At 41.0% G+C, this 20,794-nt stretch overlaps 1 protein-coding gene across 6 annotated transcripts in view; it reads left to right on the forward strand.

Moving 5' to 3' along the window:
- The window catches only part of LOC119962662 (WD repeat-containing protein 7), an 869,538-nt gene that overhangs the window by 555,940 nt on the left and 292,804 nt on the right, over positions 1–20,794 (forward strand). For all 6 annotated transcript variants that reach the window (XM_038790561.1, XM_038790562.1, XM_038790559.1 and 3 more), the window contains one exon: positions 10,624–10,810. In XM_038790561.1, coding sequence (XP_038646489.1) covers positions 10,624–10,810 — 187 coding nt within the window. The remainder of the gene's footprint in view (positions 1–10,623; positions 10,811–20,794) is intronic.

Raw genomic sequence — 20,794 nt, forward strand, 5'->3', positions numbered from 1 at the left:
ATGGATGCAAAATGTTCCGGATGACCCATTTGTATCCACAGTGGGCCTGGCACCAGATTCTCCGGTCCCCATGATTCTCCGTTCCTCTGGACCAGGAATCAGGTGGGTGGGGATTACTACAGGTATCACCGAAGATAAATCCAATGTGATGGCCCTCATGGTGAGCCAAGGGATAGCTCCTTACCCCCAAGGTCCATCCAGGGGCCACCCTCCACACAATGCACTGTCAGCCCACCGCTCCCCTACCAGACCGCTTCCCATACAGCACCTCCTTCCAGCACCTCCTAAATATGGGCGACTTCCCCCAGGAACACCCTAAATAGGGAGACCCCCACAGCGACCCCCTAACTAAAGCATCCCATTGTGTCCCCTAAATAGGGAGACCCCCTAACTAAAGGGATCACCTCCCCCCCCCCCCCCATTGACCCCCTACAGGAACCCCCTAACTAAAGGGACCCCCACCCCCAAGATGGCCTAACTAAAGGGACCCCCTTTAGTTGGTATGGTTGATGTTTATAAACATGGTGGTGACAGCACATAGAGTTACATATCCATGAAGAAGATGAGTGAACCAACGCTCACAGCTGTTTTGTGAAAGCTGTTAATCACAGCCAACCAGGAGAATTGAATGAATGGCTTGCAGCTAAAGGATCTGAGGGCTTTTTGCCCAAGTCACAGCTGTTCTCTTTCCAGGAATGGACATGTGGTGCTTCCAGATGACTGTTAGAATTGCCATTTTTTTTTCTGGACCGCTCGCTAGCTGCCAGACAGAGGTCTCTTCTGGCGGTTTGTGTAGGGGTGGGGGGGAGAAGCTTTCATTAGGTGATCCCTGTGGGGATCACTTTAGTTAGGTGGTCTCTGGGGGGATGTCCCTTTGGCTGGGGGTTCCTGTGGCGCGGGGGGGGGGGGGGGGGGGGGGGGGCGGGCTCCCTATTTTGCAGGTCTCCCTATTTTGTGGGTCTCTGGGGATTGAATTAGTTAGGGAGTCCCTGTGGGGTGGGCTCCCTATTTAATGGGTTTCTGTGGGGGGTTCCTTTAGTTAAGGGGTCCCTGGTGGGTCTCCTGTTTTAGGGAGTCTGTGGTGGCCTCTCAATATCGAGGGTCCCTGGAGGGTGGGTCGAGTCACCGTCATACTTGGGGGATGGGAGCCACCCAGAAAATCTGGGAATAGGAGTTTGCTTTGCTTGCGGGGGGGGGGGGGGAGCTGATGTGCCGAGGGGGCATGGCCAGCAGCAGGACTTCGCTATTGGGCAGCTCCCTCAAAATGGCGCCATGATAGCGGGATTACCTCGGGAATTCTTCGTATTTCTCGCCATGCATAAATTTGTATGACGAGGGATGCTAAATTGCTGGGAGCGCAAATTAGTAGCAATTATCCTCCGGCAGGAGAACATAGTCTCGCAAACAAAGAATACTGGCCTGTATATTTTGCTGTTTGGTTATTGTATTTCAATCAAAGTGTGAAATATTTGGGTATTGGAGATTACTCTTGTGTCTGTAAATTTGAACAAGTCTGATGGTGGTGATTGTTCCTTTAAGGGCAACACAGCAGAAAAAGGGTCACCTGACTTGGGGGACCAATCTGGGCTACGAGTGTGTAATCACCGCTGGGGGCGGAGGCCCCTCTTTTGGCAGGAGACATGTAGAGAGCGAGGTGCAGCCATGTGGCTGCTGTTTTTTTTATTAATAAATCCTTCTTGTATTCACAAATGAAGTCTGTGAAAGGGCATCATTACACTGATACAAAGAGAGATTGATAACAAAACAAATCCTGTCTACAAACAGAGATTGATAACAAAACGGATCCAGTCGGCGTCTACATACAACAACTGCAATATCAGCTCACATAAGTGATTTGGAAGTGATGTAAATCGGAATTTAGGTTTTCACCAGAAGAGTTCTCTGTTTACTGGATGTGTCAACTGGCATGCTTATGTTTTGTTTTGTTTCTCTCCCTGTAAATTAGCATATGGCTTCTGTTTAGTATTGACTGGGTGGCATAGAAAAAAAAAATGCATGTCAATAGGTTCACCCTATCTCTCTCTCTGGTGCAGTGAATTGGCAGTCTCTCCAATACTACAGTTGAAATGACAAAATATACTATTAAATAATTTGGTACATCTTCAGAATTGTTGAAGCTTTCAGAACTTAATCTATCACAGAAACATAGGAGGGGAATGGTGGGGGGTTGTGGTCAGTGTAATTGCTGCAAAACCTGCAAATTAAGAACAACTGAAGGATTTGCAACAGGTGTCCTATGCTTGCAGGTGTTCTTATTTTCAGCATGGTCATTGTATGCGCAGTAAACCAGATAGCTAAATATATCAGGATTGGATGCATTTTCTGCAGTGTTTGTTATGATCGCCGAGAGACAAAAAATAAATTTGAACTTTCAGTTGATAGCTGAAAAGATGAAACAACAAGATTTCAAGTTTTGAGATTTTTACTGTAACAGACAAAAACCACCAGAACTAAGCATTTGTAGGCAACTTATACATTAAACTACAGAATCCCCTTTTGATTTGCAACACAACTAAAAAACTCAATTCACTGTCCCTTATGTAATCATTTGATTTTCCTGGACCCATTCCAAACTGATTTTTATATCCTGAGGGTTCACTTTGTTCATTTACTTGGTAACTATTAACCCCTGACCTGCCTTTTATGGTGAGGTTTTATTTCTTGGAGATTCCCCCTCTTGCATAGCCTCAGCAAATCTTCTGGCCTTGTTCCATTTACTCACAAATTTGGACTTTCCAATCTGAGCACCTCCCACCCCACCCCCCTCACCTGGACCTTGGCAGAGTGCCGATGTCTGTGGATTTTCAGAGAAATCTGAATAACTCTTTTCCTCTTGAAGTCTTATCTCCATCGTAATGCTAATCACATGAGCCTGAATTCTAGGTAAAAATGATTTTTGAAAGAAATGCCAGCATTCTTTTATCTTGGAAGTAAATGCACAATTTAAAGCATAATTGTTTACAGCCAACTTTCTCATATCTTCCTGGGACTTTGGAATTAGCAGTTTAACTGCTGCGAACATTGACACTGCTGCCGTTGTCTCCAATTGTGAACACCTTACACCTTTCCAGCAAAAGAAGCTGGGCCTCCTTTTAATCTTTAACAGTAACGTCACCCACCCAGAACTATTCTTGACAAGACCTCCGAACAGGCCACAGCCCAAATTAAAGACACAGTCCCAAAATGTAACAATCTTCTGAAAACATATTTGTAATATATTACTTCTTAACTCTCATTTTGAATTGTACCTGTTCCTGGAACCCTGCCAGTATGAAGTGAATTCAGTTCTATGTTCCATTCATTGGGTTTTCCTATTCATTGCCACTCTGGGTCTTTTCCCGTTGAGGAAGAGATGCCCTGATTCTGGGATCTGCTCCATTAGCAGCCTGCACAGGGTTAGGTGGCTGCTGTAGTGAAGGATTGTCTCGGATGTCCAGCCAAGTTATGGGGTATAAATATGTTGAGTTAAATTTTGCGTTTGCTCGGCTCACACATTTCCCCTGTTGCTCACAGTCTTTTGCAGGCTGCTTTCAGGTTCCCGTCTCTCTCTTCTTCTGGCTTAAATTGGAAACAAGGTAAAGGATCCCACAATATAAGAACTTTCCCCTTTGTTCTCCTACTTTATTTATTGGCTGTTCCTCTCTAAATGATCCTCTCAGTCCAATTTACTGCTGCTCGTGAATCTGCAGAGATCAATCCTCCTCTGCTTGTTCCCCTAGCCTATTTTCTCCCCTTTCCCCATCGATCCCGAAGTCCTCATTTCCCAGTTTCCTTCTCTTGCTCCTGATTTCAGACACACACATACACACACACACACACACACACACAAAACCTGTGGAAGTAGCAGTGTCATTAGATGGGACAATTGCCCACTGCAGAGGAAAATTTAAGCCGATAATTGTTGCATAAATCACCTGGAAAAAGCATCTCAGACACCCAAGTTCCTTTTCACCAGAATACCCATCATTTTGGTGCAATTCCTGAATTTTGTGGAATGCAGAGTTCATAGTGGCATTGCATCCATAGTTGGAAGAATTACCCTTTTCAATGTCAAAGACCAATGTAAGCATTCATTCTCAGAGATAGAGAGGTTTCTCTGTTCCGACGGATTTTGATAATGATGTCTCCATTAAACAGAAGCCATTTTATTTTCACGGGATGCCACCTCACACTTACTCTTGTATGTGATATTTTCAACCTTCAGATTTGAAGGTTTGTAATTTGTGAGCAGTTGTAATTTCCAGGGACGATTTGTTTATTCTAATATGGGACTGCAGTATGTGTCCATTTTGTTTTTTTTGCAGGTATCTGTTCGTACAGGATTTACTCTGCATTCAATCAGCTGCAAAATATTTTTTGTAGCGATGATTTGCAATGAGAAACATTTTGTGAATTTCTATATTTTATTCAAGGAAACTATTTTTATCACCATTTTACATGCCAACTTGTTAACTTGTGGAATTGAGAACCTGCATTGCATTAAGGGGCCTCCTACTTAATTTTCAAATTTTAAACTACATTTAAACTACAAAGTACTTTGTTGATTCCAGCAAAAGTGGAACTTGACTCTTGGAACAGTTTTATTTTCCTTTTTAGGCCAGAGTGCTTCTGACTGTTGTTATGGGCCAGGGTTTAGAGAACCCCAAAGTGTATCATGGAGTTCACCTGACCCACAACTTTTACTAGATTGTGGTATGGGGAGCACACGGCCCACTCTACAGGTGTGGTACAGCAGACATCTAACAGTAATTTTTAAAGCAAAACAATGTTTATTCTATGAACTCAAGTTAACCTTTTTAAAACATATAGTGAACATCTTAGCAACCATCAATTCAAATACAACCCCCAAAGAATACAACGCTAAGTAATCCTTATTTTCCTGTTAACATCCATAACACTAAAAAAAAACCTTCTAACAGAAGCACATCAGGTTTAAATTCACTACTGAGAACAGTTATCACTGTGAATTCACCAAATGATCAAGAGATAGTCTTTGCATGGCAGAAAGAACAACATTACACCATTTCTGGCTGACTGCAGCTCCAACACTGAAAACGAAACCAAAAAAACAGACACACCCGAGCTTTTCTCAAAGTGAAACTAAAAAGCAGAGCCAGAGCTCAGCTCCACCCACACTCTGACATCACTGCAGTAATTTTAGCAGACTGCCTTTTCTTAAAGTGACATTCTCATGACACCGTGTAGTCTCTAGCAAACTCAAGCCACCCTGTAACATGGAATCTCAGCATGTACAGCACAAGAAGACTACATTTACAGAATTACCAAACAGCTTGTAATATTCTTAAAGCAATTACTTGCATTTATATTACACATTTCACATTATAAAACATTCTAAGGCACTTCACAGTTGTGTCAGCTAGGTTGGACTACAACAGGGATTGTGTTTGGACTAGTCAAGGAAAGGACATTAGGTTTCCAACCCTAAAGGATGTTCTTGAAATAATTGAGATTCTCTGTACTTCTCATCCAGGTCTCTATGTACTCTTCCATTAAAATAACCGCCACTCTACTCTCCTCAAAGAAATAGCGAGGCCAAAATTATGTTTGTTGGTTTTGGCATTATTTTTCAAAAATGTGATCGTGCACCTTTTAACTTTGTGCTCTAAGTGTATGACACTTGCATGCAACACCTCAAATTAAGTCAACTGGCTATAAAAAAATAACAGGCCACCTGTTTGACTTTCTGCAATGATATTGTCACTGATGAGCCCAGAATTTAAACAAACGTTTTTTTCCTTAAGTGTTTTTGATACCCGTTAGATCAGTTCAGTATGTCGGTCGTTGCAGTTAGGAGGTACATAAAAATACATACAATCTACAGCACAGAATCATGCCATTCAGCCCAAATAGTCCATACTGGTGATTAAGCTTCCCATGAATCAACTCATATCCTACTTCATTTAACTCTATCAACACATCTTTCTCTCTATATTGATCATCACAATGACCTTACATATATAGATTTATATATATATAAATATATATGTGCTAACTGGCTTGGTAAATTAGATTACTTCTCAGCAGACATCCTAATTTTTAGTCCTCCAATGAAGATCTTTTGCTTTGAGCACAATTGCAGAGAATCTGGAAGTCACTGTCCATCACAATGTCAACTGCAGGTTGGAAAGAAGTATAATACTACACACGTAAATCTTCAGGTTAAAAACATGCTTCAAACTCAGTTTCCCTCTCAACATTTATTATCTGCATTCAAGTGGATAGCACTGTGGTTTCACAGCGCCAGGGTCCCAGATTCGATTCCCCTCTGGATCACTGTCTGTGCGGAGTCTGCACGTTCTCTCCGTGTCTGCGTGGGTTTCCACCGGGTGTTACAATTTCCTCCCACAGTCTAAAGGTTAGGTGGATTGGCCATGCTAAATTGCCCTCAGTGTCCAAAAAGGATAGGAGTGGTTATTGGGTTACGGGGATAGGGTGGAAGTGAGGGCTTAACTGGGCGGGTGCAGACTCAATGGGCCGTATGGCCTCCTTTTGCACTGTATGTTCTATGAGTCAATTTCTTGACTTGAAATCTAATCGATCAAAGAATTCCTACAGTGCAGAAGGAGGCCATTTGGCCCTTCGAATATGCACCAACCCTCTGAAAGAGCATCCCACCCAGGACCTCACTTTTTATATTTCTCAGAAAATGCAGACATTGGAATTAGCATAGTTTGTTTTACTATATTTTTTTCCTCATTTCAAAATGTCACTTGAATTTATTTTAATATCTAATATTGAATAGCATGTTATAATTTTAATCATAAATATGCAAGCTGTTATGTAGAGATGTCCATTCCTCAGTTTAGGTGATTAGTCCATGCAATGTGCATTTTATTAATTTTAAAATAATGTAGCTCCAAAAATGCACAGGAGCCAGGGAAGTCACAGTGAATCAGCAGTTTACAGCATTCAATGGTCCCAGTTAATATTCCTATTTAATTGAGAATAACCATTCCCTTCCTCCAGATAACTTCTGGTCAGCTTTAACATAATTTACAAGAAATATGTTGCTGCTCAAAATTAATATTCAGATGACATTACATTGCATTTCTAAGAGTATCCATATAAGCTTCTCCACGATGGGGCGGAGAGGGGACAGACTATTGTTCGTAATTAACACATAATTGGGGGCTATGAGGGAAGGGCAAATGTTAAAACAGGATGCTTGAGTAACCAGTTATATAGCATAATCTCTGCACTATTACAGTCACTGCAGCTGGGAAATATTTTGACTATTGATTGATATTGCTGCACGTACTTCAGACTCTAGTCATTTTTATAAACGTTTCTGGCTACACAATTGACTTACATAAGTTAAACCTCAAAGTATTAAATAAAATCTCAGCAAACAAATTTGAGGGCATTAAGTTTGAAATTATGGTGAATGTTTGCTTATGATGCCTATGGAATGTTAATTCTTAAACGCATTTGCTTTGTGAAATAAACCTAGGCAGCCCTGCATTTATCTGTGTTTAGTTCCAATACTGAAACCTAAGCTACTAATGTCAATCTATTTTTGTTGCTGCATCACCGTCATCTTATTTTATTTTCATCATTATTTAATTAGGCTGCTCGGCCAGTTCAAGATGAATATCTGTGTTGCACCAATGTTCTTTCCCTGCAAGAAAGGAAAATTGCTTAGCCTGGCTGCTTCCTTTCAAAACTGCCATTCATGGATTTGTGTTTGAGCTTTAGATGCTAATGATATGTGAAAGGTGTTAGCTTGTTTTTAAAAAAAATATGAATCTGCGATGCAAAATATTGTTGAAAAATCAATTAAAAAAATTAAACAATTACCTTCTTCCTGTCTTCATTTGGTAAAAACGGTAGTCGTGGCCTTCTCTACACTTATCATTATGTGGCCAGATAATTATCCAGCACAGATTGATGCTGTGAGCTAAGGCTATAATTCACCCTATCCTTATCTGTAAGCAATAGCCAAAAGGTTTCCGATAAACGCCAGCATAAACTGCCATGACACTCTCCTGAGACCCTTCCCCTTCATGCACTTTGCTGACCACTGCAGAAACAGAGCTACATTCACAGAGTCTGCAGCATGTAACCCAAAGATACTCTTCTTTTCTGTTTGGAAGACTGATACTAAGTCAGTGATACCCTATAACACCATGTCATAATGCTATGATATGAGATAGGAAAGAACATATGCAGCCTGTTCCTTTTGGCTGTGCTTTGAAACATTTCCAAGGTTTTAAAATTTAAAAAAAAAAGTCTTATTCTCAAATCGCACAAAAAAAATTTTAGACCTGTGATTTTGAGGTATAAAGTTCCTCGGGCTTAATATTGTGCGAGAATTAACATTTTGCCTTGATTTTTTGACGTAAATGCAAGTTGCAATGTCAAATGCTGCACAAATTACACTTGTTTCCTTCATCTCTTGCAAGATGTGCAGATTAACAAAAGAGGCTAAACTTCAGCTTCCCAGATTCCCTGTTTCGTCAAAGGCTGCTCCTTAAATACATCAGCTAAACTTGAAGGCATTACCAGGTTTATAGAGTCCAATAACAGTTATCAAAAATAGTTTACAAAGTTATTGACTAATAAATTGTAGTTCCTCAGCTGTTCTCATTTTGTGTGCAAATACAGATCATGGTTATTAAAGAGTTCTTTAATTTACAAACGTAGAAAAAGGCAGACAAGACCAGCTGCTCCATTGAGCTTGTGCGATATAACAGAGTTACAAAATAAATGCCATGACCCCCAATGATCCCATTGTCCAGCATCCACGAAATGTGGGAAAGGCAAAAGAAACAGACAAGTCAAAACTTAAGTCCTGTTCAGAGGAAAATTAATTCTGGGAAATCCTTCTTCGACCATCAAAAAGGCAATTTAAAACAAGTTACAAGAGGCATGTGAGCTAACATTCCACCTATGTCTCCGTGTCTGCGTGGGTTTCCTCCAGGTGCTCTGGTTTCCTCCCACAAGTCCTGAAAGACGTGCTTGTTAGATGAATTGGACATTCTGAATTCTCCCTCAGGTGTACCGAACAGGTGCCGGAATGTGGCAACTAGGGGATTTTCGCGATAACTTCATTGCAGTTTTAATGTAAGCCTATGTGTGACAATAATAAAGATTATTATTATGTTTTTATTCAATGATATTAGCCCTGGGAATCATTCACTTTCTTTGAGCATTTTATGCATTTATGTTTCTTTTCAAAAAACTCTCCTGTTCAAATGGTCCATCAACAGAGATGCAGTCTGTCCCTTCATTATTTTAAATGCCACAATCAAGTTTCCCCAAAGACTACGCTTTGCTAAATTATAAAGATCCAGCCCTCTGAGCTTGTAATGAGAACTAGGAGGTATTAAATATGCATGGCTCTCTTTTGAATCTTTTTCAGGGCCACTAAATTACTCATTATCTGAGGGGATTAAAAATGGACAAGGCCTGACCAAGATCTAGAATGAAGATAATATGTTTTATACTGGGTCTTGTTCACAGTGCATCCCAGTATTTTATTAGTCTCTATACTAGGCTCACAGCATGAATTATGCGCTTTTAGTGACTCGTGTATTATAACACCCAGGTGGTTTCCAATTCAACATACTTTGTACTGTGCACTGCATACCATATGCATACTTAATAATAGCCCTGCCATCTGCAGAACATTGCACCTATTTACATTAAATGTCACATGCCAGACACAAGCCTCTTCACCCAATACTTTTCGATCTGATGTTAATTTTGTTTTCACACTGGGTCAAACAAATCTTTGTACCATCTGCTAACTACCATACTGACTACAACCTTCACCTTCATGTAGAGCATTAATACAGAGAATGAAAGCACTAGTATAAATCATTAACAATCATTAAGAGTTTATCAAGTCCGAATTACTTGCCAATAATCCACTCAATGATGCTGAGTTAGGTTTCCACCAGGATTATTCCGCACCAGACCTCATTGACAAAAGGACTGGTCTCCACAGATGAGAGTGACTGCCCTTGACATCAAGGCAGTACTTAACCAAGTGGGCCACCAATGCATCCTAGTAAAACTGGAGTCAATGAGAATTAGAGGCATTGTCTTCATGTGATAACCAAGATGACACTGCTAGTGGCAGCAAAAAAAACTGCAGGTGTTTCCCAATTTTATTGAGTGTTGGTGATGTGCAGCTCTCTGGTTCATGTCCTTTTATTGTTTTTTCTATTCTAAATCCATGGAATACTGGTTTGAAAAAGTGCTGTTGTAGAGAATGTGATGATGAGAGAAAGGGAATATCACAGTTACCTTCCATTAATGGATCTTTAGAATTTTGCAATAGTTGACTGGCATGCCTGCTACTGGTAAAGAAGAAAATAATATATATGTCACATGTATGTACATTGTTTGGCAACAATGGTACAATGGTGTTATGTCAGCTTGCCAAATCTCAGCAATAGTCCACTTGAAACTAATTCTGCAATAACTATAGTTTGCATGAGCACCAACTGCCAATTTCTGCAATATATCTGAAATGGGAATTTCCAGTCTCTGCTGTAGTTTATTCAAATAAATAAAAAATTAGATGAATTAATTTTCAACTTGTTTTTTATTCTGACTCCTCCTATTTTATTACAGGCAAGGCTTTGACATTCCTCCTGCTGCAGCCTTCTACCCCTAAACTTCCAGCACACAGCACAATCCGCAGAACTGCCATTGATTTGATTGGCCGTGGCTTTACTGTGTGGGAGCCCTATATGGATGTGTCGGCCGTGCTGATGGGACTTCTAGAGCTCTGTGCTGATGCTGAAAAACATCTCACTACGTAAGTAGAGAATTAAAAGAACATGAACCCGAACCGGTTTGAAAAGGGTGGCTTGATTGCAATGATTTTCTTCCATACTTGTGAAAAATAATTTCCCATTCCAAAATCGGTGGTGCTCTACACCACTCGGAAGACTCTAAGTGAAAGCTATACAAAAGGAACACAAAACTATTTGGATCCTTTTCCTTCTTTTGGATGTAATGTAATGAATGATCTGTAAGCAGGGACAGAGTGTAACGTAGCAAAATGTGTGGAGCATACTCAAATAGATGGGAATCCAGGCAGTGAAGAGGAGATAGTTTACATACTAAACTACAGATAGTGGTGAATTTGTGGAACTCGCTGCCCCATTGTGCGGTGGAGTCTGAGTCATTAAATGGTTTCAAGAAGGAGATAGATATATATAGATAGATAGATATACTTCTGATTTTTTTAAATGCGTTAAATGGATATGGAGAACAGGTAGGGAGATAGATTTGAGTCCAGGAAGAGATCAGCCAAGATCTGATTGAATGAGGGAGCAGTGTGGAGAGACTGAATTGCCTACTTCTGCTCCTAATTCTTGTGTTCCTATGTCCCATATAACAGCAACCAAAACGTACATTTATATTGTGCCTTTAATATCGGGAACTGTCTCAGACCATTACCTAGCACAAAGCTAAAAAGAAATGTTTGAAGAGACCAAAAAGCTTAGGTGAAGCACCTTAGAGGTTTTTATTTACAGTAAGGTGCTTTATAAAAGTAAATTGTTATTGTAAAGTTCTTTGTATCTGTGACTCTGGATCTTTGCCTTCACTTTAAGGATCTTACTGTCGCTCCTTCTCCTGTTTTTCTAAGGTTGACAGTTCACGTTCTTCTGTATTGAATTGTGACTGCCGCTTATCAGCCCACTCTTTTATCTTTGTCCTCCAATGATCTTTTTTCATTTTTCCGCACCCCATAATTTATTATTATCATGTTTTAATGCAATTCTTGTACTAATGTCATGGGCCCAGCACTGCCAATATTCTACCAATCCATAAAAAGTTTCAAAAGACCTAAGCAGCTGCATTCATTCAGTGCCATGGATTTGATTTTGTCTCCGTGCAAGATAATGGGTTTTGAATTAGTTAAAATCTTGCACCATGCATCTTCGTTTTGGTTTGATTTCCAGCTTGGGTCTCTGTGCGGCGTCTGCACGTTCTCCCTGTGACTGCATGGGTTTCCTCCGGATGCTCCGGTTTACTCCCACAACGCCTGAAAGACGTGCTTGTTAGGTGAACTGGACATTCTTAATTCTCCCTCAGTGTAGCCGAGCAGGCACCGGAGTGTGGCAACGAGGGGATTTTCACAGTAATTTCATTGCAGTGTTAATATAAGCCTACTGTGACACTAATAAATATTATTATTATTATTATAAGCCCCTCAAGATATTTCTTTAACATCTTGTAACTCTTTAATGTTTCTAATAATGTATTTCTTAATTTTAGCTTCTATCGCCTTTTTTGCAAAAAAAATGTCCTCCAGTATTGGCCAGATTGTCACTGGGGAAAGCGACTGTGGCTCTTACTATGCACTGTGAGGGAATTATTTAACATCCCCAGTGTAATTACAAGATAACTGTAGCATGCCAGGTTAATGGCAGCTTACAGTAATGTGAATTTACCAGATTCACAATGCCAATTCAGCAATTCCTCAAATATAATCTCCCCTGTTGTCAACAACACAACATTTTTCAATAAAAGCTTAACTTTGGGGGTGGGGGTAGTGAAATTAATGGAAAAAATCAGAACGCTGTTAGCATCTTTGAACTTAAAAATTATATAAGGGAGTTGTTTTAAAGCTGATATTAGTATTTATTTTTCAAAATAGCAAGTTGATATAAAAGGGTCAATGGACACAATGGCATACTGGTATTGTCACTGGACTAGTAATCCACAATAATATCCTGGGGAACCGGGTTCAAATCCCACGATGGCAGATGATGAAATTTGAATTCAATAGAAATCTGGAATTAAAGTCTCATAATGACCATGAAGCCAATGTTGATTGTCATAAAAACCCATCTGGTTCACTAATGTCCTTTCGTGAAGGAAATCTGCCATACTTATATGGCCAGGCATACATCTGACTCCAAAACCACAGCAATGGGGTTGACTCTCAATTGCTCTCTGGCCGAGCAAGCAACTCGGTTCAAAGGCAAATGTTGGCGCATCCAGCGATGCCCACATCCCATGATGAATAATGAACAATTTGCACCAGCCAAATCATTTGTGAGGAAAATGTAATCTTCGCGAATGTATTCATATTTTTAGCATTTCTAATTTTAGTCTGATATTTTAACACAAACCTTTTGTAATTCTTGACCCAATATAATTACCCAGCAATTATTTTTAGATCTTGAATTTCCAGGATTAGAAAACCGAAACAAATTTGGTTATGAATGAAACCATTCTTTTTGCCAATGGCATCATTTGTTCAAGGATTTATGTTTTTTTTCATCACTTGGAAAACACATGCACTGGCATAAGTCCAGGGGTGTTATCATAAACTGCCCTTATTGTCAGGATATTAATATTGTTAGTTTGCAATATTCCATTATGACATTATCACTCTGGTATTGCAGAAACTGAAGTGCAAATACTATCCACTAGTAATCATTATCTAGTCAGCAACCCGAGGAAGGATGTGAGCTTCAAATTGCTGAGTGATTACATCACTCAGTGTAGATATACTACATAAATGATTCTGGCTTGCTGTGACCCCTTCTAATATAGTTACACTGAGAGTGTAATCTTTCAATGTTTATTAGAAAGGGGCTGATGCAGGCAGCACATTGCGCAGTGCACAGCTCGGGTTAGAGATGAGATGTGGTTGCTGGTTGGAAATTAGATTTTGTTAGTAAATTTCTTTTCCTCTCTGCCCAGCAGCAAGCTGATGACAAATTAATATTTCTATCTTTGCTCAAAGCATAGTAATTATCTTGCTGAATAAGTGATTCAAGTATGAGGTGTATTTTAAGTGTGTTTATATCAGTCAGCATCTTTTTAAAGTGTGAAACATGTGTTTTATCACCCTGTGATAATCACCTCTGGTTTTCAATACAATCGTTTCTATGATTGTAACTGTTGCTCGGATGTTTGTTAGCAGTATGTATGCAAAATTAATGTTGACAGCAACAGAAGCTCTAAAATATAAAAATTACTGGGAAAAAAACAAGAAGACTTGCATCTGTGCAATGGGTTGAATTTTACATGCCCCAGGGAGCCTCGTTTCCCACGAGGGGGAGGGGGACACGTGTAGAACGGGGTAGCCGCCCATCCCACCATCTTCCTGCCCATCCAGTGGGTCAGATAGTGAAAAATAATGAGGGAGGTGGGGAACATAGTGGCATGGATTAACGACAACAACTTCTGCCTCAACGTCAGCAAAGCTATGGAGCTGGTCTGTGACTTCAGGAAGGGAAGTATTGTGTCTACATCAATGGTGCTGAGATGGAGATGGTTGATGGCTTCAAATTCCTAGGTGTGTTTATCACCAACAATCTGTCCTGGTCCACCCACATTGACGCTATGACTAAGAAAGCACAACAGCGTCTGTACTTTGTCAGGAGACTAAGGAGATTCGGCATGTCCACATTGACTCTTAGCAATTTTTACAGATGCACCATAGAAAGCATCCTATCTGGCTGCATCACAACCTTGTGTAGCCATCTGGGATGGCCACTTCCAGAATACAAAATGGATGGTCGCAATGACTGTAGGGAAATATGGACAATGTTAAGAAAGCAAGCAGGCACAGAGCCTGTATGCATATTGGAGAAGGCAGCTCCCAGACGAGACTGAAACTATAGGTCAATTAACATATTGATGGCCCATCTCCGGGAACAAAGGAAAGACACTCAAGCAACCGATCCAGCTCCAGACACCCCGGCGCCAGTTCCCCAAACCGAAAGCGTAAAACAAAGCAAGACCTACGGCCACCTAGGACATGCCCAGCCATCAGGGCACCCACCCCTTTATTGGTCAAGGTCAATACCAGTGATCAAGATACGGCCCAATTAATTGGGGCCAAGTTCAATGCCCACCCAAAAGCGCGCGAAGTACCTTCGGGTATAAGAAGAAACCCCCGAGAGAGAATCGCTCTCTTGGACTCGGCTCTCAAAACGGAGAGACCCGTCCTCCAGCTGCACCAGAAGCAAGTAAGTCCAAGGTCAACGCTCGCCATCAGACAGACGACCTTAGCTGTTCTCCTGTACCTCTTCAAACCCAACAACCTCAGACCCGAACAACGGCCATTGTTCCTCTGACTGAGTGGGCACCCGAAGTTAAGTAGAAGCGTTAGCATTAGAGATAGTTTAGTTTGTAGTACTTTGTGCATGAGTAGATATTACTGTGTGTGTAAAAAAATAGTATTGACTTTGAACTAACTAACTTATGTATTGGCTCTTTGATCAGTATTCGGGTTTGAACCTTGTGGCAGTATCGAAAGATACCTGGCGACTCTAGAGTAAACATAATTAGGATTAAGGAAGGCAACCATATTGACTGCCATATTTCTAACCAGATAAATATAGCAACACTGGTATAGAAACTGCTTGGTCCAAGACCATACAAAACTACAGAGAGTTGTATACGCAGTCCAGTCCATCACGTGAAACCACCTCCAACCCATTGACTCCGTCAACTCCCGCTGCCTTGGGAAAGCGGGCAGCATAATCAAAGAACCCTCCCACCTGGGCAATCCCCTCTTCCAATTTCTTCCTCGGGCTGGAGATACAAAAGTCTGAGAACACACACCAATAGATTCAAAAACAGCTTCTACCCGGCTGTTACCAGACTCCAGAATTATACTCTTATGGACTTATGGATATCTTCTCTACTGAGTAGTGCTACACGCTGCATGCTTCACCCGATGCCTGTGTCTATGTATTTACACTTTGTATTTATGTATGCCCTATGTTTTTTTCATGTATGGAACTATCTGGACTGTATGCAGAACATTATTTTCACTGTACCTTGGTACACATGACAATAAAATAAAATCACCCCCGAACTCACCCGCATAATATGGCATGGGGAGGGAGACACCATATTTAAATGAACAACTAAGGGTTAATTAGGATTTTTACCAAGCCTGCTGTTCCTGATGATATGCTGCCCATGCCATAATAGTTTTGGCCTTGGCAACAGGGCGAGAGCAGGAAATCCACTTCATATTTAAAGGGTAGGAAGGAAGGGTACCATTCTTCAGGGGTTGCCTTTTGCCGATCACGGGATGGTCCCCCTTTCTTCCTACCTGCTCCCTCCCTTAAACTCCCCTCCGACAAAGAACAATGCTTTAGTGATCAGGTAACCTATCTTTATTGATTGAGGGATAAGGATTGACCAGGAAAACAGGGCTCACACCTCTGCCGGCCTATGAAATATTGTCATGGAATCTTTTGCACCCAACAGTAGAAATTGGTCTGGGGACTGCCCACGTGGTGTTGTGGGGGGAGTGGGGTAGGGCACTCCCTCCTAGTTAGTTGGGGTTAGGGCTTGGGGGATGGGGGTTGCATTGGGGGCTCCAGAGATTGGGACACCATTTTGATCTCTCACTACACTGAGGAGTTCCGGCAAGCAGAGATGCTCAGTGCAGAAGGCAGGGCTATCTGTGGCCCCTATTTCTGGCCCCTATCTAAACCAAGTGCCGTTTGATAGCGTATTTCTCATCACTGCGAGCGCCGGGATACACGTGGCTAAACAAGCTCGATATGGAAATTGGTTCCATTTAGTTAAATCGCGCCCCTTACTTCATTTTGGATCAGATTGCATCCCAACTCCATACTGGTTTAAAATGAAGACCAATGTTACATTTATACCATAAGTACAGCCACATTTCTGTGCTTAAAAAGGACATATTACAGCAGAAAAATAATCTTTTTCCATTGTCTTTATCAAACGGAAAAGTTGGAAAATATAGCTTTTCTTGATAATATATTAAGGAAAGCAACTCGAATTCAGCCTGATTTTTTTTTTACAGAACAGATAAAATTGTATTTATAATTGCAAAGTTTTCTGCTAAAAATCTAGCTGTAAAACCACATTGAAGGAACTGAGTGTATGGCAGCTAAACTTTGAAATGACTAAAGGTAGGGAAGCAAGTTGTGGAGTGTTTGCAGAGAGGTAGGATAGGGATATAGGTAGATTAAGCGAGTGGACAAAAATAGAGTATTGAACTGGATTTTTGTGAAATCAGAGAGCCTTCACAGACATTTAATAACAGTGGCCAGGATTTGGGGAATCGTGGTCTTCGATTATCATCTAAGCAGGATAAGATTGCAGGCTGTTACAGGTTGTGAGCCCTGCACTCCCTACCTGACTGGCTCGATTGTGGGAGTAGACTTCTGACCCTCCGCAATTTTCATGGAGTCATGCCAGCTTTTCAAATGTTCTCGGGTTCTCAGAGTTTGTGAACCATAGTCTGAGGGAACATTTTGAAAGGTAAGTTCTAAAGGACTTGCCCATGCCAAGCTATGTCCCTCTACTCACCCACCATGGCGCATCATGCACGACATGTCAAGATATGCACCTTTACTCATCCTCTATTGCCGCTCATACACTCCATGCCAACCTGTGCCCCGCATACCATCCATGCAAAATATGGCACTTCCATGCCCATTCACCCAATATACAGAACCATGAATCCTGTAGTAACAGTATCATGTGCAGAATTTTTTCTTTAAAATTATTCATTCACAGCATTTTATTTTTTAAAAACTTTTTCCTACAACCCTATAAAAGTGACAGTTATCTAGACCTTTAAAGTCTCAATAGAAAAAAATCCAAGCCATTGACACTTTGTTATCTTATGTAAGTAAACATTATTCATTTGACAGAATAGTTTATATAGAAAGAGCTGTCAATTGGGTAATGTTTTGAAAGATATATCATGTCAGGAAGACCGAGTTCATCATCTAAATGTTTTAGAATATAATTTGTGGCTTAAGGATTTGAAGTTTTTTTCTTTATTCATTCAAGGGATGTGGGCTTTGCTGGCTAGGCCAACATTTACTGTACACCTTTAAACCACTGAAGTCCATGCTGAGAACTGGGGAAAACCCAATTTAACATGAATAAACATCTGATGCGAATGAAACTTAAACAAGCCTAAGTACGATTCAAAGAATTGGTGTTATTTATCCAAAGGCTGAGCTAATTTGAGTTAAAACTACATGGCATTTCTTAGTGCTAAATTACCCACCTTGACTCACTTTAACTGACATTATTTTGGTTTCAAGAAATAGGCAGGACAGCTGCAAAAAAATTGATTCCTGATGCAGATGACTTGTAAGGATAGACTAGTACGGAAATTTGTCTGGCGGGATGCATGTTTTGAATTCAATGTTCACCTGTACAGATTTGTAATGAGTGTTAACAAAGTATAGTGTAAAGCCAAGTTTGGAAATCTTAAGTCATTCTGATTATATGTTGGACATGGCCAATTCTTGCCAGCACATAGAACTTCTATCCTAGTAGCAACCTCCCAATTTGTAGCTTTTAGTGGACCATGGTCTCCAGTTCGACGTGTATGTTTTCGTCAGTGAGACTCTTCAAAAGGCCGCAGTTATCTGCAGAGAGCTGCAAACCGTTTTGTTTGACAAACGCTTAAAATGATGATGGAACTGCGTGTTGAAAATGTCATTCAAATTAAAATGCTCTGCAACTAATTCAGATTTTGTGAGAAATATGGTGCCCCTTTAAAAAAAAAAAATAGACATTCTTCTGCATCATCAGGGCATCATTAGGGCAGCAGGGTAGCATGGTGGTTAGCATAAATGCTTCACAGCTCCAGGGTCCCAGGTTCGATTCCCGGCTGGGTCACTGTCTGTGTGGAGTCTGCACGTCCTCCCCCTGTGTGCGTGGGTTTCCTCCGGGTGCTCCGGTTTCCTCCCACAGTCCAAAGATGTGCGGGTTAGGTGGATTGGCCATGCTAAATTGCCCGTAGTGTCCTAATAAAAAGTAAGGTTAGGGGGGGGGGGGTTGTTGGGTTACGGGTATAGGGTGGATACGTGGGTTTGAGTAGGGTGATCATGGCTCGGCACAACATTGAGGGCCGAAGGGCCTGTTCTGTGCTGTACTGTTCTATGTTCTATCAATTTTGTTTTTCCATTTTACTCAACATATAGTTTCCAAATGTTCCACAAAAATGCAGATTGCACTAGGTGTTGCCATTGAATAAAGCTCAGTTTAATTATTTTTGTTAAAGTTCCCATTTTCTGACCTCCAATGTATATTTGATGGGATGTGTGTATTATGTCGAGTAAAATGCGTGGCATTCTCTGATGCTTTGACTACCTGCAGCATGAAAACAGAAAATGCATTTATTTGTGCCTGAATTTGTTGCATACAGTTATCACCTCTGGACTCGGGACCACCTCCATGCCCAGCAACGCAGACATCACGTCCGCAGATTTGTCCCTATAAACAGATCACAAATTGCTCAAATCCTGCCTGCCGCCACCCCGAAACCTCGTATCCAGCCCCGCTGGCGCAAACCTATGGTTATCGCAGATTCGTGCCCACATCGTGCTCCAGCTCCAGGTGCTGCCTCCACTGTCCCCACACCCTTAGGGTCAACATCACCACTGGGCTCAGTGAGAACGCTAGAGGCACCAACAACTAAGCTGGTAAACATGTTCCCCTCCACAATGCAGCCTCCATCTGACCCCACGTCGACCGCTCCCCGAAGGTCTATTTCCTAACCATCGCAATATTTGCCACCCAGTAGTAGTTCATCATATTCAGCAGTCTTCCCCCCTTTACCGCCACTCCAAGAAAGCCCTCCAAACCGGCAGGGTTTTCCCCGCCCACACAAATCCAGAGATTAGCATATTGTTGTGACAATAAGGATTATTATTATTGACCTAAAATTCTAACAGGACTAGACGCGGCAGATGCAGGAAGGATATTCCCGATGGTGGGAGTGTCCAGAACCATGAGTCATAGTCCAAGGATATAGGGTAAACCTTCTAGGACTGAGATGAGGAGGTTTATTGTCCCAGAGAGTGGTAAGCCTGTGGAATTCACTACGACAGATAGCAGTTGAAGTCAAAACGTATTTTTTCAAGAAGGAGTTAGATATAGCTCTTGGGACAAGAACTATCAAAGCGGGAACAGGTTACTGAATTGGATGATCAGCCATGATCATATTGAATTGCGGAGGTGGAGCAGGCTCAAAGGTCTGAATGGCCTACTTCTCCTATTTTCTATGTGTGTCAAAAGCTGCAATAGATTGACATAAGTATTGGTCATGTCTTAGTATACATTCAAAACTGAAGGCCCACGGCCTGGAAATTCATTTGCATTGCATTGTTTCTTGAGATAACCATAATTTCATCACAACATGTTAATATCGCAAACTGCTGTGCTATTCCAAACTTTTTCTTCCATGCATGCAACAATTTGGAAATACAAGGGTGTGGCCACAGCGCAACAGAGTGGAGAGGTGGGGTGGGGGGAGGTAGAAAAGCTGAGCGAAGAAGAGGTTTTGCAAGAAAATCCTGCCATTTTTCCTTTGCTAGATCTGTTCAAGACATTAAATGATTGTGGCCTTGGGTGTTGTTTTTTTTAATCTATACTGCACTATAGCCAAGAAAAAAAACCCCTTTGGTACTTGATGTAAAATGTGAACGCAGATGACAAAAATAGGGTATTTACAGGAATGCCTGTAACATGATTAGGCTTACCTTGAAAATCAGATAGCTGCTTGTTAGATACCTATTTTGTAATGATTGTGATTACTTCAGTTGCCTTACATTTTTTAAACCTCTTTTCAGTTGAGCTTGAGCGGTCTGCCCTATTCTGCTTTGGTTTCCTATATGTTGTGTAATCCTCAGGGCAGGGTAATGCTTTAGCTATGCTGCATTTAAATCAAACAAAATGAAAATCTGATGAAAACGTCATCATTCTTAAATTTTAAAAGCTATATCTTGCAATCAATATTGGAAATTGATGGATTTAA

Source organism: Scyliorhinus canicula, chromosome 3, assembly GCF_902713615.1.
Source record: "Scyliorhinus canicula chromosome 3, sScyCan1.1, whole genome shotgun sequence".
Taxonomy (NCBI): domain Eukaryota; kingdom Metazoa; phylum Chordata; class Chondrichthyes; order Carcharhiniformes; family Scyliorhinidae; genus Scyliorhinus; species Scyliorhinus canicula.